The sequence below is a fragment of the Nicotiana tomentosiformis genome, chromosome 10 (genome assembly GCF_000390325.3).
Source record: "Nicotiana tomentosiformis chromosome 10, ASM39032v3, whole genome shotgun sequence".
NCBI lineage: Eukaryota > Viridiplantae > Streptophyta > Magnoliopsida > Solanales > Solanaceae > Nicotiana > Nicotiana tomentosiformis.
Window position 1 is genome coordinate 24,409,267 of NC_090821.1, and position 17,004 is coordinate 24,426,270.

Genomic DNA, 17,004 nt, shown 5'->3' on the forward strand with positions numbered 1-17,004 from the left:
TCCATGGTTGGTTCTTGCCAGAATTTTGCATTTTGTTCATTAGACACCAACTTAGGGGCATGCTGAATAATGTCAAAGTTGGTAGGTATTCTTTCCTCTATGAATTGATCTTGGAAAAACTCAACTGCTTCCCTTACCATGTCTTCTTGTGTGTCCAGCCAATTATTATTTTTGTCCAGAATTATGGACAGTTGTAGCCTCTTCCTCTTGCCTCTCACATGAGCATGAAAAAATTTAGTATTCCTATTACCATCTTTAAACTATTGCATACTAGCCTTTTGCCTCCAAAATCCTTCTTCTAGATGATAATATCTTGTAAGATCACCTTCTACTTTGTGCAGCTTAGTCCTATTCTGAACTGTTGGATTTAATTCAAACTCAATATCGTGTACCTTAATAACATCCTCCAATGCTGCAATTTGTTTGAATATACCCCCAAAAGTCTCCTTGCTCCAGGCTGCCAGTGCTGACTTCACCTTCTTGAATTTGCTTTGGAATATGATGAATGGATTCCCCATAGAGTCAGCTTCCCAATTTTCCTTCACTAGATTCAGAAAAGACTCATGATTGGTCCAAAAATTGAGAAACTTGAAGGGTTTCTTAATTTGGACAGTGTCAATATTACATGACAATAAGAGAGGAGCATGGTCTGAACCATACTTGATAAGGTGCACAACTTCTAACGCTCGGAACAAATCAAAGAACTGTTGATTTTCCAAGAACCTATCAAGCCTCTTAAAGATGCAATCGATATCAAACCTTCCATTCCACCAAATATACAGGCTCCCTTTGAAGCCAAGATCATACAGTGCACATGTGTCCACACAATGTGCAAAATCTTCTACTTCAGTCAAATAAACTAGAAGGACCCCATATTTCTCCTCCTCGAATAAAATCACATTGAAATCCCTTCCAACAAGCCAAGGGGATTCCATATCTGAGGCTAAATGATACATGGAATCCCAAAGCTCAATTCATTCTATAGTATCACATTTGGCATATACTAATGTCACATATAGTTCCTTATTCAAATTCCTATGAAACAACTTCAATGTCATTTGTTGTTCCATATCCATCACAATGTCTACATCAATATTTTTCATCAACAAAAGCCCTATCTTGCCATTTACATTAGCATAGGCAGCATGGATCCCCAGTTTTCTTCTATACTCCTCCAGCTTGTTTATGTCTTGCCAAGATTCCATCAACCACATCAGGTAAAACTTGTACTTTTTATGTAGGTTAAGCAACCTATTGAAAGCTTTTTGTGTGTTAATCGACCTCACATTCCACATTAACGCATTATCCATGAGATTATTTGGAAGTAGAGACCACACTCCCCTTTGGTTTCACCCTTTGAGCTACACTCTCCTCGATGCCTTTATTTTATTTTCTTGTAGGTTTTCCAGTTGATTTCCTCTTGTCCACACTCTTGGGAGATATATCACCATCTTTTGCTACTTGTTTAAAATTAGCAGTAGTAGATTCCTCCTCTATGTCCTCCCCCAAGTCTTCCTCTTCACCTTGTGCATCATCAACCACCTGTAGGGCTAAAGGATTTGGTTCATGATTTTTGGTAATCATTCCCAATTCCCTTTGACCCATGTTGTTAATCATAATTCCTTTAGCTAAGATTCCACTTGTTACACTAAAATTTTTCCCAGCTAAAAGTCCAGGATCCTCAATAGTAGCAACTGCTAGTTGTAAAGCAGTATTACTTTGCCTAGATTTCATATTGCTAGCATTAGGAACCAAATAAATTTGGTCAGTTGACATCCTTGTACCCTCTTTCAATATTCCAACATTAATCTCCCTAGGTTCACTGTAGAATCAAACTAGGGTTCACTGTAGAATCAAACGCAGTAATTACTGTTCCATTGCCTTGTGACACCTTCGCAGCAGATGTTTGATCAAGAGACATATATGTATGCTCAATTAAATCATCTTGAACCTTTTCATATTGATTCCCAGCTGAAAACTCCACCGGATCACTTCTAATGATGGCCAACACCTGGACAGTACCCCTAGGATTTACAGTTCTATTGGTGTTCTTCTTAGGTGAGGATTTAATCTTCGAGCCACATGTGAAACTATCCTATATATTTGTATCTTGACCTACTCCAACTTTTGGGTCAGCTGTTGGTTGTCCAGCCCCTTCCCCATCTTCAACCCTAGGTTTGGAATTCCTAGGGTTTACTGTAGACTTAGGGCTCAAACTTGATGCCAAATCTGCTTGCTTGTTATGACTTTCTTCTTTGCTTTTGGGACTCAAGTTTGCATTTGTATCATTCTCCATAATCTTTACCTCTTAACTCCACAAACTTGTACCAGAACAAACCTCAATATTAGTCCCATGCTCCTTAGAGTCATCATAAGTTTGCGATGGAATTTCCTGGCAAGAATGGTTAACTGTTACATTCATCTCCCTCAATTCCTCTTACCTGTGCCAAATCTTCTGTGAACCCACTCAATTGTGGATTCCTTCTTATTTGCCTCATCTATCCCCATCCCAATAAGACTAGGACTAAAAATTTCTTTTGCCATATTTGGTGAACCTGCCGTCATTAAGACCCTTTCGTAGTAGGCGTAGGATTAGCCTTTTAACCTCATTCTGTTCCTTGTTTAACACTTTTTCCACCGCTTCCTTCTTTACTTGTTTTAATACTTTGATCTCACCTTCTTTTAACAAGAAAAACTTGTTACTCGTTTGCACTGGTACATCAGATTTTTCTTTCCCAGCCCCGTCCAATTTTACCAGTTGGTTCCTTTCCTTTAACCTCCTTCTTCTCCTTTGAGTGCATAACTTCACCACTCCCAGTCTCATCAATTATCTATCCTCTACTATCTCTTTGATACTTATTCTTCCTTCTTTGCATCCACTCATTCCTTGTAGCATTTGGCACTAGATTACCCATAACTTTTCCACTTGTTAAGATCTTCGTAGAAGCTGTAGCAGTTCCACTAATATTACTTTGCACTATAATATTCTTCTCCTTGACTTGATCATCAACAACACCCTCATGTTTTTTGTGTAATTCCGGATTAATCACCCAGCATTCTTGCTCATTATGGCCTTGCTTCTTACAGGATTTGCAGTATTTAGGAATATAATCGTACTTAATTTTGATCCACTATTATTGCTCGGGGCCAGTTTCATCTTCCTCCTTCACAATCTCAATTCTTTGTGAAAAAATGGGTAATAAATTCACCTCAACTTTAACCTTAGCACAACTTGGTCTTGTACCATTTTGAGTTTCCATGTCTACATGTAATGGTTTACCAACTGCCCTAGCTAAAGAAAATACAAAATCCTTACCAAAAAAGTTAGAAGGCAAGTCTAAGAACGAAATCCAAGCTATAGCAATTGGGGTCTCTTCATTAGGTTTCCACCATGGGCTCCATTTGGTATACCTCATATGCGACATATCATCTTGTGCCTTCAAATAAAAGGCAAGCAACAACCTTTTAGTTCACATTGAGAGGAATAGCTTTACGTAACTCCTACATAATAGGCTTCCCATATGAGAACTTGCCAAGAACAGCAAGTTGGAGTCCTTGTTGCATAATGGATTACCTCACCTTTGTCTTCTTCAAATGTACAATGGGTTCACGATGAAGATATTCGATTGGTTTTAGGGCTACACTGGGCAACGTCTGCATGGCAGCATTTAATGAACTATGTTTTACTAATTGTGCATAGTTTTGGATCGAGTTTGGGGTTGTAGATGTTTGGTGGGGTTGCATAGGTGGTGCAGATGAGTGACCAACCTCCATAAAAGGCTGGCCAGTGGCCTGAGCGGCCATTGAAGAGCTGCTCAAGCTTCGAGTTTCAATCGTCACAATCTCCACTCGCCAGAGCTCTTGGTAGGGTTTTGTTTCTCAAGAAATCTATATAAACATGATATTCACTCAGGTCATAATTTAATTGCCATAGTTATGCTTTTCTTTGGAAAATATTTCAAGTATGTTTGATCTTTCAAATACTTATGAAGTAAATTCATATTTCAAAGGAAATCTCTATGTTTTCCTTGTGGAAAGGTTTTAATGTGTTTTCAGCTCTTACATACTCATGTTTTGGTACTATATTCTCCAATGTTTTAAATTACCTTCGAGGTTTTATGATAAACCATGGAAAGTGAAAGTATGAAAGATGAAATGTGGGAATTTTTCTAATTAAATATGATGTATGTACGACCTAAGGGTCAATGGAAAGAAAAGGTTTTACAAATTTCTATGAATGAAGTATTGTTGTGTAACCGATAAGGTGTAGGTTGAAAGGCCTATACCTGAAACTATGTGTGCCGGTGTAAGAGTTGGTTGGGACAAGTACCTTTCGCACCATTTTCAGATTATTCCCAAATATTGGTATGATGTATTATATTTCTATCATAGACACATTGATCCACATGGAATTGTGGTGAGATGGCTTAGTCGATCGGGCCGATATCAGACGCCATGCTGCGCACATGGTAGTTAATGCTTTTTTGAAGATTGTTTATGTTTTAACTAGGCATTTTTAAATACTTTTCATTTTCTTACTACTTCCATGTCCCCCTCTCCTTATATCGGTATTCTATTCCATGTGAGGATACATAGCTCTACCTACTAGTTATACTCCATATCTACTAACGTCGCCTTTTTTCAGGGACGCTGTATCTTTAATGGATGCAGGTGGTACCTCAGCAAGTGGCATCGATTCTCGATAGGTGTGTACCATATTCTCAACTAATTTGGTAAGCCCTACTGTATATCGGGGTCTTCTATTATTTTGATCCTAGTACATTATATTTTGAGGTATAGCTAGGGCTTTGTCATCGACACTTCCATATTTTCTCATATTAGTCTAGAGGCTCCGTAGACACACTGTGGGTCATGTTACTATGGAGAGAACTATATATGCTAGTTTGGTCATTTACTCCCACTTGTAAGCTAAGGATTTTTATTATTTTGTCATCTATCAATGAAATTTCTTAATTAATGAAAATAAGTGTTGTGCATCCTTATCTTCCCAATTTACTATATCATGTTAATTCTTCTTAAATCACTTATGGATAAGGGAAGAGAGTAGACTCCAAGTAGGCTTTCTTGATTGTGTTACTTTGGTTGGGCCCCGAAGTTTAATGTGTCCTAGGATATCTCGGATCCATGTCTAGTTGAGTCATTCTTATCAGTATGAAGTCGACCACATCTATTATTAGGAGGCTACTTGGGCATTTAGGAATGTCACCTTTCTTTGGTTCTCTAGATCGTTTGATAGAGATTAATCATAAGACTGCCCTTTTAACTCGTGCTTTGTTCTAATTTTCAGTACATGGTGCCTGGGAAAAAGGTAAAGAGTAGCCAAAGGGCCGATTCCACCCCAAGAGTGGCAGTTAATATAGTGCATGGTGTTGTGGGTGAGAACCCAAGGGGTGAAGGCACTACCCAACTACACCACCTCCTACTTCTAGTAATCATGCTGAGATTCTGACCAAGAATGAATAGATGCCTCAACAAATTGATACACTAGCTCTACCTCCAGCTTCATCCGCCTGTCCTAGTTCTTCTGTTGGAGACCTTAGGGGAGTCATCCAATTGTTGACTCAGATAATGGCTTCCCAAGCTTAGAGATTGAATGCTATATCTACTTCCTCCAGTCACCAAGGGGATTTAGCTAGTTTTAGAGTGAAGAGATTCCTCCGGTTAGATCCTCTCGTGTTCACGGGTACTAAGCTCGAGGAGGAGCCACAGGAGTTTATTGATGATATGCACAAGACCATTCGTGTGGTGCATGCCACTGAGACATACGCAATGGAATTGGCCTCTTATTGCCTGAAGGAAGTGTTGTATACTTGGTATGAGTTGTGGGAAGAGTCGCGCAAGGAAGGTGACCCTCTGGAAATGTGGAATGAGTTCACGAATGCCTTTATTGATTATTTATTACCTACTGAGACCAGGGAAGCCGAGCCACCGAGTTCGAGAATTTGAAGCAAGGAAACATGAGTGTGCGGAATTACCACCTGAATTTTGTGAATCTTTGAAGGTATGCTCTCTTCATGTTGCCCACTTTGGAGGCTAGGGTGCGCCGATTTGTGCAAGACCTTAGTACATTGGTTATCAATGAGGTTTCTACCGCCGGCTAGAATTCTAATATGACTTATAGGATGACGGTGGCATTATCTCACGCCACAGAGACCCGAAAGTTTAAAAGTAGGATAAAACGAGATAGTAACAAGAAGGCCTGGTTCGTGGGAAACTTTGGTGGTTTATTCAGTGGTGGTAGTGGTGGAAAGGCATTGTTTAGGAGAGAGTCATCTGGTCTGTCACATCTAGTTTCTCAGTCTTCAACTAGTGCACCACTATCAGAGCCTAGTCAGCAACAATGGGGCCATATCAAGCCAAACTAGGGTAGTATGGGACCTTATCAGCATATTCAGTCAGGTGAGAGTCTCAAGCCACAGTAGAGGCCCATATGTTCTAAGTGTGGGAGGAAGCATCCAGGAATAAGCTGCATTGGCTCGGGTGTGTGCTACGGGTGCAGTCTTAGCGGTTACGTTCATAGAGACTACCCTTCATCTCGATAGAATGCTTGTAGGGTTGTGGTGCAGCCAACCAATTCAGCGGTTACTACTTTTACAGCACCTTCCCCAGCTCTAGGTACTCCGACACTCGTAGGGTGTGGTGCAGCTAGAGGTGGTACATAGGGTCCAAGAGGACCTAGTAGATTCTATGCCATGTTGGGCCACTAGAGTTTAGACACTTATCCAGATATTTTCATACGTATGTTGACCATACAATCTCATGATGTGTATGCTCTTATAGATCCCGGTTCTACATTATTGTATGTCACTCCTTATGTTTCCATGGAATTTGGGATAGAATAAAAACTTCATGAGCCGTTCTTAGTATCTACTCCAGTTGGTGAATCTATTGTGGTCACACATGTATATAGGGACTGTTTTGTCACACCGCGTGATCGATACACCATAGCTTACCTCATTGAATTGGTGATGGTGGATTTTAATGTGATAATGGGGATGGACTGGCTTTACTCATTCCTTGCTAAGATTTATTGACGAACCAAAACTATTAGGTTTGAGTTTCTAGATGATCTATTCATTGAGTGGAAGGGGTATGACGTCGTGCCAAAGGGATGGTTTATTTCTTACCTTAAGGCCATGAAGATGATTAACAAGGGATATGTCTACCACCTGGTCCAAGTCACGAACACCGATGTTGAGGCACAGACATTTCAGGAGATTGACTTCGGGATAGATGTTTATTCGGGTACACGACCTATTAAAACAATCCTATAGAATGGGTTCGGTAGAATTGAAGGAATTGAAAGAGCAGTTGAAAGACTTTCTAAAGAAGGGTTTCATCTGACCGAGTGTGTCACCTTTTGGCGCACCCGTTCTCTTTGTAAGGAAGAATGATGGATCGTTAAGGATGTGCAACGACTATCGGTAACTCAAAAAGGTCACCATCAATAACAAGTATCCATTGCCTAGGACAGATGACTTATTTGATCAATTAGATGGTGCCAAGTACTTCTCCAAGATTGACCTAAGGTCGGGGGTATCACCAATTGAAGATAAGAGAGAAGGATATTTCGAGAACACCTTTCAGTACCTAGTATGGGCACTTTGAATTTCTGGTGATGATTTTTGGGCTAACGAATGCGCTTGCTGCTTTCATTGATTTTATAAATTGAGTCTTCAAGCATTTCCTTGACTCATTTTTAATAGCGTTCATTGAAGATTTCCTTGGGTCATGTAATAGCGTTCATTGAAGGGGACCATGCCGATCATCTCAAGGCGGTTTTGCAAACTATAGATCAACACAAGTTATATGAGAAGTTTTTGAAATGTTAGTTTTGGATCGAGTCCGTCACTTTCTTGGGTCATGCAGTCTCTAGTGAGAGAATCAAGGTTGATCCTCAGAAGATTGAAGCTATGAAGAATTGGCCTAGACCCACGACTCCGATGGAGATTTGCAGTTTCTTATTCTTCGGCTTAGCTGGATATGACAGGAGGTTCTTGGTGGGGTTCTCTTCTCTTGCCTCTCCCTTGACTAAATTAACGCAAAAGGCAGCTAAATTTCAATAGTCAGATGCTTGTGAAAAGAGTTTCAAGAGTTGAAGCCAAGGTTGACCATGACACATGTGTTTGACCTTATCGTAAGGTACATATGTGTTCATCATATATTGCGATGCTTCAAGGGTTGGAATCGAGTGTTTATTAATGCAACATGGCAAGGTGGTTGCGTATTCTTCAAGCAACTCAAGAACCACAAAAAGTATTATCCAACACACGACTTAGAGCATGCGGTAGTGGTGTTTGCATTGAAGATTTGACATCATTATCTGTATGGGGTCAATGTGGATATATTCATGGACCATAAGAGTCTTTAATATATCTTTAAGAAGAAAGAGTTGAACCTAAGGAAAAGGAGATGGCTTGAGTTACTTAAAGACTACGACATCGACATTATTTATCACCCATGAAGGCTAATGTTGTGGCTGGTTCTCTTAGCTGGAAGTCTATGGGTAGTTTGGCTCACTTGGAGGCACACTAAAGGACGATGGCCAAGGAAGTTCACCGGTTGGCTAATTTGGGAGTTCAGCTCGCGGACTCTATTGAAGGTAGGATGATTGTGCAAAATAGAGTTGACTCATTGCTAGTAGTGGAAGTTAAGGAAAATCAATATAATGATCCATTCTTGGTGCAGTTGAAGGAGGGGATTCATAAACACAAGACCATGGATTTTTCTCTTGGCATGAATAATGGTGCGCTAAGGTACCACGAGCAATTGTGTGTTCCAAATGTGGATTGTCTCCAAGAGAGAATCATGACCGGGGCTCACAGTTCCAAGTATTCTGTGCACCCGCCTCTACAAAAATGTACCATGATCTCAAGGAAGTCTACTGGTGGAATGATATGAAAAGTGATAAAGTGGACTTTGTGGCCAGATGCTCAAATTGCCAGTATGTGAAGGCCATGCACTAGAGGCCTGGCGGTTTGGCGCATAATATAGAAATTCCTATATGGAAGTGGGAGATGATCAACATGAACTTTGTGGTAGATTTACCTCGCACACATCTTAAGTTTGACTCAATTAGGGTGATTGTGGATAGACTCACGACGTCAACACATTCCTTGATAACTATGTCAAGGAGATAATTATATTTCATGACACTCCAGTTTTCATCATATCGGACCGAGGGGTACAGTTCATCACTAACGTTTTGCAGAATTTTGAGCAAGGTTTGGGTACTCAGGTGAATCTTAGAACAACTTTCAATCCACAAACCAACGGTCAAGCCGAGCAAACTATACAAAAACTTTAGAATATGTTATGTGCTTGTGTTCTTTACTTCAAGGGTAGCTGGAATTATCATTTGCCGCTCATAGAATTTGTCTACAATAACAACTATCATGCCAACATTCAAATGGCACCGTTCGATTCTCTCTGCAGTAGAAGTGGTAGATCCCATATTGGTTGTTTTGGAGACAGAGAAGCAGAATTTATAGGGCTAGACCTCATGCATCAAGCTATGGAGAAGGTCAAGATCATCAAGGAATGGGTGAGAATCGCTCAAACCTACCAGAAATCCTATTAAGATGTGCGACATAGAGACTTAGAGTTAAAAGAGGATGACTGGGTGATTTTGAAGGTTTTCCCCCATGAAAGGTATAATGCGATTTGGGAAGAAAGGAAAATTGAGTCCAAGGTCTATCGGACTTTATAGAATCTTGCAGAAGATTGGTCAAGTAGCATATAGGCTAGAGTTACCTCTAGAGTTGTCATTAGTACACCGAGTATTCCATGTGTCTATGTTAAAGAAGGTGGTTGGAGATCCGTCGCTCATCGTCCCTGTGGAGGCTATTGAAGTTAATGTAGAATTGACTTATGAGGAGATTCCGGTTGCCATCATTGATAGAAAAGTTCGTAAGATGAGGAATAAAAAGATTGCTTCAGTCAAAGTGCTATGGCAAAATCAACAAGCCGAAGAGGCTACCTGTGAAGCAAAGAAAGATATGGAGAGGAAATATCCTCACTTGTTTGTAGAACCAAATGGATGTGCTTAAAAGAATGTTAGAGTTTACTTTTCTATGAGCTATGTTCTAAACCTGTATAACTTATGTTAAGATTCTCCTTTGGCAATTTAATGCACATGATGTTATGATTGGTGTTGTTTTTGTGTTTGTGATGTTTTGTTGAGTTGTGGATGCATTGTTAGGATTGGTTTATGTGGCTCTCTGACAGGTGGATAGGCCCTGATACAGAGGAAACTCTGCCAAAATTTTTGAAAATTTGGGGAGTTAATCAAATTCTGACCTATTGGTGCATTTATAAGGAACTAAGTCGCTTTGGGTGTCTATCCAGACTCTAACCCTCATTCGATGATGAATGATCCTAAGCGGGAGAGAATGTAAGACCCCGTAAAAGTTAGCCAAGGATTTTAGGATTTTCCAGTGCCGGGGTCAAGCTAAGATGTTCGGAAGGTGATGGGATGAGTTTCCTCGCTGTGGTACAAATTTATGGATTGTGCAATGCATCGTGAGGTGGGTAAAGAATTGGCATGAGATGGCGATTATGCTGATCCCAAATCTGTTTCGCTGACCGCAGAATCATCGTGGATTGAGGCAGAAGCAAACTAAATTTTGAGAGTTATATCGGTAGGTTATGTAGACCTTATAGCTGTTTTGTGGACCTCATATCCATCACAGAATCGGTAAGTCCTCCTGGGGAAATTTTGAAGGAGATTTCACGGTCGAATGTGAGGACCTCAGAACCCTTATGCGACCCAGATATCCACCGCATACATGTCCATATCAAACTCAAATCTGGAGGACCATTTCGAGGTCCATATCGCGGACCGCATAGGCGATTTGCGGTCTATTATGCAATCGCGGATTTGACTCGGAGGGTAATTTTTGGGAATTTCTTAACCCGACTATATATTAATTAAAGGCCTTAAGGGTCATTTTAGAGGGTAGAGTCTGATATTTTGATAGACAGGTAGCAATATATATATATATATATATATATATATATATATATATATATATAGAGAGAGAGAGAGAGAGAGAGAGAGAGAGAGAGAGAGAGAGAGAAAATCTCTAAGCTTGCTACTCTTCAGTTGCCTGCTCAAATCATCACGGGGATTCAAGCGGAAAAACGCACAAGGTCTTCAACTAACGAGGTAAGATTTCATCCTTAAGCTCTTATGAGAAGCTTCATAATGAGTTTAAAAGTAGTATTTTTTTTGTTGGGGCATATGGGATGGTGATTGGAATCCATAAGCCTTCAATCTAGAATTTAGGTGTATGTGAAGACTAGGAGATGTGATTCTTGTGGGGTGGGAATGAAGGGTTTGGCACGCTTGTGCCAACGGTAGTCGTCGTTGATTGTCTTATGACTAATATGGTTGAATTGTTGGTTTGGAAATTGGGTGTAGGATGAAGAAACTTCATTGTAGGAGGTTGTAGACGAGCATGCATGCTAAGTGTTTGATAAAATGCCTAAAAGGACCTAAATTATGAGAATCCTTTCTAATGATGGTTTAATTGAATTATGTTGATATATATTAAAGTGTTTCAAGTAGTGGAACTTTGTTGGGATCCTAAGGGAGGCTTGAGTAAGGTATGTTTGGCTAAGCTCCTTCCCTAGAATTGAATTCCATGAACTCCTCCTACATTCCAAATATGGTTTGCTTTAAATCTCATTCCTTACTATGAATTTCCTCAAGCGAATGATTTACCTAGTGCTTATGTAATCAAGTCATAATTCAATTGCCATTTTTATGCTTTTCTTTGGAAAATATTTCAAGTAGGATTGATCTATCAAATACTTATAAAGTTATTTCATATTTCAAAAGCAATCTCTATGCTTTCCTTATGGAAATGTTTCAATGTGTTTTCAGCTCTTACATACTCATATTTTCGTACTATGATTCTCCAATGTTTTAAATTACCTTTGACATCTTATGATAAGCCATGACAAGTGAAAATATGAAAGATGAAATATGGCCATTTTTCCACGTGAAAATGATGATGTACGACCAAAGGGTCAATGGAAAGAACATGTTTTGTGAATTGCTTTAAATGAAATATTTTTGGGAGTATTTTTATGTAACCAAAAAGGTGTAGTTGAAAGGCGTATACCCGAAACTACATGCACGGGTGTAGGATTCGATTGGGAAAAGTCTCTTTCGCACCATTATGAGATTATGCCCCAATATAGGGATGATATATTGTACTGCTAGCATAGACACGTCGATCCACACGACATTATGGTGAGACGGCTTAGCCGATCGGGCCAAGATCGGATGCTATGCCATGCACAACCAAAAATATTAATGCTTATATGATGATTATTTATGTTTTAACTTGGAATTTTTAAATACTCTTGATTTTCTCACTACTTTCATGTATCCCTTTACTTATATTGTCATTCTATTTCATGCGAGGGTACTTAGCTCTACATACTAATATTATTTCATATGTACTAACATCCCTTTTGTTGGGTACATTGTATCTTTAAGGGATGTAGGAGGTACCTTAACATGTGGCAGAGGTTCTCGATTGGTGTGTACCCTCTTCTCACTTGATTCGGTGAACCCTACTCTACATAAGGGCCTTATGTTGTTTTGATCCTTGTACGTTATATTTTGAGGTATAGCTGGGTCCTTGTCACCTGTACCTTTGTATTTTCTCATGTTAGTCTAGAGACTCCGTAGACAATGATCTCCAAACCAAAAATGTTAATGCTTATTTGATGATTATTTATCTTTTAACCTAGAAGTTTAAATACTCTTGATTTTCTCACTACTTTCATGTCTCCCTTTCCTTATAGTGTCATTCTATTCCATGCGAGGGTACTTAGCTCTACATACTAGTATTATTCTATATGTACTAACGTCCCTTTTTTCCGGGGACGTTGCATTTTTAATGCATACAGGTGGTACCTCAGCAGGTGGCACATGTTCTCGATATGTGTGTACCCTCTTCTCAGTTGATTCGGTGAGCCCTACTCTACATCAGGGCCTTATGTTATTTTGATCCTTATACTTTATATTTTGAGGTATAATTAGGGCCTTGTCACCGGCACTTTCATATTTTCTCATGTTAGTCTAGAGGCTTCGTAGATACACCATGGGTCGTAATAGTATGGAGGGAACTATAAATGCTATTTTCTAGTCATTTACCCCCACTTGTAAGCTAAGGATTTGTATTATTTTATCATCTATCAGTGAAACTTCTTAATTAACGAAAACTGGAGTTGTACATCCTTGTCTTCCTGATTGACTATCTCATGTCAATTCTTCTTAATCACTCATGGATAAGGCCAGAGATTAGACACCAAGTAGGCTTGCTTCACTGGGTTACTTCGGTTGAGCACCAGTCCCGCTCCCCTTGGTTGAGGCGTGACATTCGGGCAAGCGGTCCAGAGTTGACTTTTGTTGACTTTTTGAGAATCCTTGAAACATTAATGCTTTATTGAATGGGATGCTTCCTACGAAATTGGTTGACTTACTTGATTGATGTTTGGCTAGATTTGATCCGGTTAGAGGTGATTTCTTAAGGGGATGCATTTTTGAGCTTTGAACTAGCCCGGATGAGGTAAGCGTTTTGCCTAGGTTTGGTTGAGAGAATTTTTTCTACTAACTGATGTTTGCTACATGCAGGGGTGATGTACATATGATGTGATGAGCATATATACATGTGCCATGGGTATTCATGCTCGCGGTAGATTCTAGATTACTCTATGTCTTGTTTGGTTGTGTGTTCTACTTGATTCGATGTGTTATTCAATTAATTGACTATGTGAGCACAATAAATCATTTTAGAGGTAATTTTAAGGCTATTTGTGCCTTATTTTGAACACAGTGAATAATCTTGAGATTGATGCTATACTTGCCTCAGACGTAGTCACATGTATGTTATGAGCACACACTTGTAATTATTTTTCTTGTGTTGTGCCTTGATTTGAAGGTGTGCTCTCTGGGATACATGTGTGATCCTTTATATGACTGTGTGATCTTATCCTTTCTTACTAGAGATCATGCTTGGGATTATTATTGTCACGACCCAACTGGAAGGTCATGACTAGAACCCGGGCCATACTTGCCGAGCACCAACGTACATTTTATCTAACCTTCCTTATTATCTTTAAGGGCCGACAAGACCAATATAAATGGTAGACATGGATCATGAACATCCAACAATGAAAGATAATGTCATGAACATACGTATCATGGGACGACAAGACTGTCAAGAAACTATATATAAGGTACGAGTTACCATGGTGCCATGAAAGACTATACAACAAAAATCAGCCGACAAGGCATTCCAAACCATACATGAGTCGACACCTGTCTATGAGCCTCTAAAAGAACATAAGTTCTACAACATTGCCGGAACAGGGCCCCGACATACCCATAATGTCTATAACAAAAATGCATACCAAGACCACGGCAAGTCCGGAGAAGGGATCTCGCCAATAACCGCTGAACCGGAAAGCCTACTGTGATGGGGGAGCTGCATCTACCCGTCTATCAGGACCTGTAGCACGACATGCAGCGTCTACAAATAAAGGACGTCAGTACGAATAAAGTACTGAGTATGTAAGGCAGGAAAGCATAAGTAAGAACAATAATATAAACAGTGATAGGGAATATACAACCTGTGACATCTGGGTACCTCTGAGGGCTACTGACATGAAATACATGATACATACATATATATATACATAAACGTTTAAAACATATGCCTTTGTGGGCATCATCATCATCATATCGTACCCGGCCATAATAGGCTCGGTAAAACGTACCCGGCCATCATAGGGCTCGGTAGAATCGTACCCGGCCACGTGGAGCTCGGTAAAACCCAACTGATCAGTGGTTGCACAATAGGTGCCATACCCGGCCGACTATAGCGCGGCTCGGTAGAGTAAAATAGATACATATATATGATGCATGCTGGACTCATTGGAATCACATTTTGAACCTTTCGGAGTGACGTAAGGTCGGTATCCTTCGTACACGTTATTAGGATTAACTCTTCATCAAGAATCTTATAAGAATCAGGAACTACCAACAACATTGATAATATAAGAATAAGAGAAGTAACATCAATATCAATCGTTTCATAAGAAGGGCAGCAATGTAAGTACTGCTAGCTTCTAAGAGTAGAGTATCTTTGGGAGCTCGTTCATTACATTATGTACAATTGGAGTCGTGCAAAAGAATGAAGGGGATAGCCTCACATACCTTGTATATACTGCCCAACCTCAAGCTATGCAAATGTCACGACTCCTTAGTCTACAATAAGAGAAATGACACTATCATTATCGTTTAAGCGTCGTAACTATTATGTATCGACCGCAACCTATTTTACGATGAAACGGACAGCACCTCCCCTATTTATATGACTTCCCACAAGTCAATACAATCACCAAACAGCCCAAACAACATCATTAATAATCATATTGAGCCTCCAAAACAGTCCACCAACTAACAACATTACTACCAAGCCTTTCGATATATATTTCACAAGTTCTAGCATCAACGACTTAGCCACAACTTGGATAATCTTAAATATATATAGAGTAAGAGGTTCCTTACCTTTAAACAGAAAGAACAACTCCAATTTGACCTTAATTTTCCACGAAATATCCCTTCAATTCTGCCACAAGAACAAGGAAGCGAAACTAGCAATTAATTCGGGTTTTTCGGCACTAGAATTAATTTAGAAGATTTGAAATCTCCTAGGGTTGATATTAAAAACTTGAAGGTGTATTTATATAACATAAAACACTTAAAACAACCTCCCAAATGAGCTGGAACAACACAAAAATCATCAACAACAAGAAGAACAAGAAACTTACTAGCGCCACGGGATTCCCGACATTTGATTTGTGTAGTTTGCCCTTTGTTTGGGTCTTGGATCATGGAAGAACCTTGAGAGACTATTTTTAGGGTTATAAGGTCTGAATATACTGAAAAATAATGACTTTAAACGGAGTTGAGGTATCTTATATATGTCCATATGTCTTAAACCGCCTTTGTGGGCCCCATAGAGAGCAGCTTGGCGCACTCTCGCGAAAACACGAATATCTCTCTATTCCGAGATCGTATCGACGAACGATTTAATGCATTGGAAACTAGACTCATATATCTTCAATTTGATAGGATCACCCCATAATTCCAAGCATATTGGGATAAAAATGCAGTAATATTTGACCTAAAGTTTAAGTAAAATTATAAACCTAAGTTGTGGCAACTTTTATCTACTTTTGTTTCATAACTCACCTGACTTCAAGACTTATGATACGGATATTATATGATTCAAATACATTAAAACAAGACCTCTTGGGACAATTAATCACCTCTAGTGTTACCCGAAAATATGGGTTACAACATCCTTGATTCGTTTAACTTCTAATACTTGTTAACCACTCTTATACACCCTTGTATCGTTTAAGACCAATAGGATTAACTTCTTATCATCTCAAAGATAATCACTTCTTGGATTTACGTCGACTAACTTACGACGTGATCTATGGTATGCAAATTTGGGTTGTAACACCCTCTCCCCCTTAGGAACATTCATCCTCGAATGTAAGGGTTTATGGGGTGTCTAACTCATTGTGGATTCCGACGGAGATTTCTGGCTGAGTTTCCCCTATAAAATGGACACTAGCCAAACTTGCAAGAAGTTAAACCTAACCTATGGCCTTACAAGACTATACAAAGCATTATGGATATGTACATTATCTGCATATCACCATTTTGTATTAAAAAAAGAGTATTCACAAGCTATTGCTTACCTCATAGAGCCGTTTCACCTTATAATGCGTCCTTCTTTCCCCCGGCATCCTCGTTATCTTCACTCTGGAATAGGTAAGGGTATTTAGACTTCATCTCCTCTTCTGCTTCCCATGTCATTTCTTCTATATTCTTGTTCCTCCATAATACTTTCACGGAAGCTACATCCTTTGTTCTCAGCTTGCGGACTT

At 39.5% G+C, this 17,004-nt stretch overlaps 2 protein-coding genes across 2 annotated transcripts; one reads left to right on the forward strand and one right to left on the reverse strand.

Moving 5' to 3' along the window:
• Positions 1-260: 260 nt before the first annotated feature.
• LOC138899888 (uncharacterized) lies at positions 261-935 on the reverse strand. The gene has a single exon (XM_070186585.1). It carries the CDS (start codon positions 933-935, stop codon positions 261-263), a length of 675 nt encoding a protein of 224 aa, XP_070042686.1.
• A 7,627-nt stretch (positions 936-8,562) lies between these two features.
• Positions 8,563-10,070, forward strand: LOC104094741 (uncharacterized). The gene is made up of 2 exons (XM_070186586.1): positions 8,563-8,777; positions 9,656-10,070. Exons 1-2 carry the CDS (start codon positions 8,563-8,565, stop codon positions 10,068-10,070), a joined length of 630 nt encoding a protein of 209 aa, XP_070042687.1.
• Positions 10,071-17,004: the final 6,934 nt, after the last annotated feature.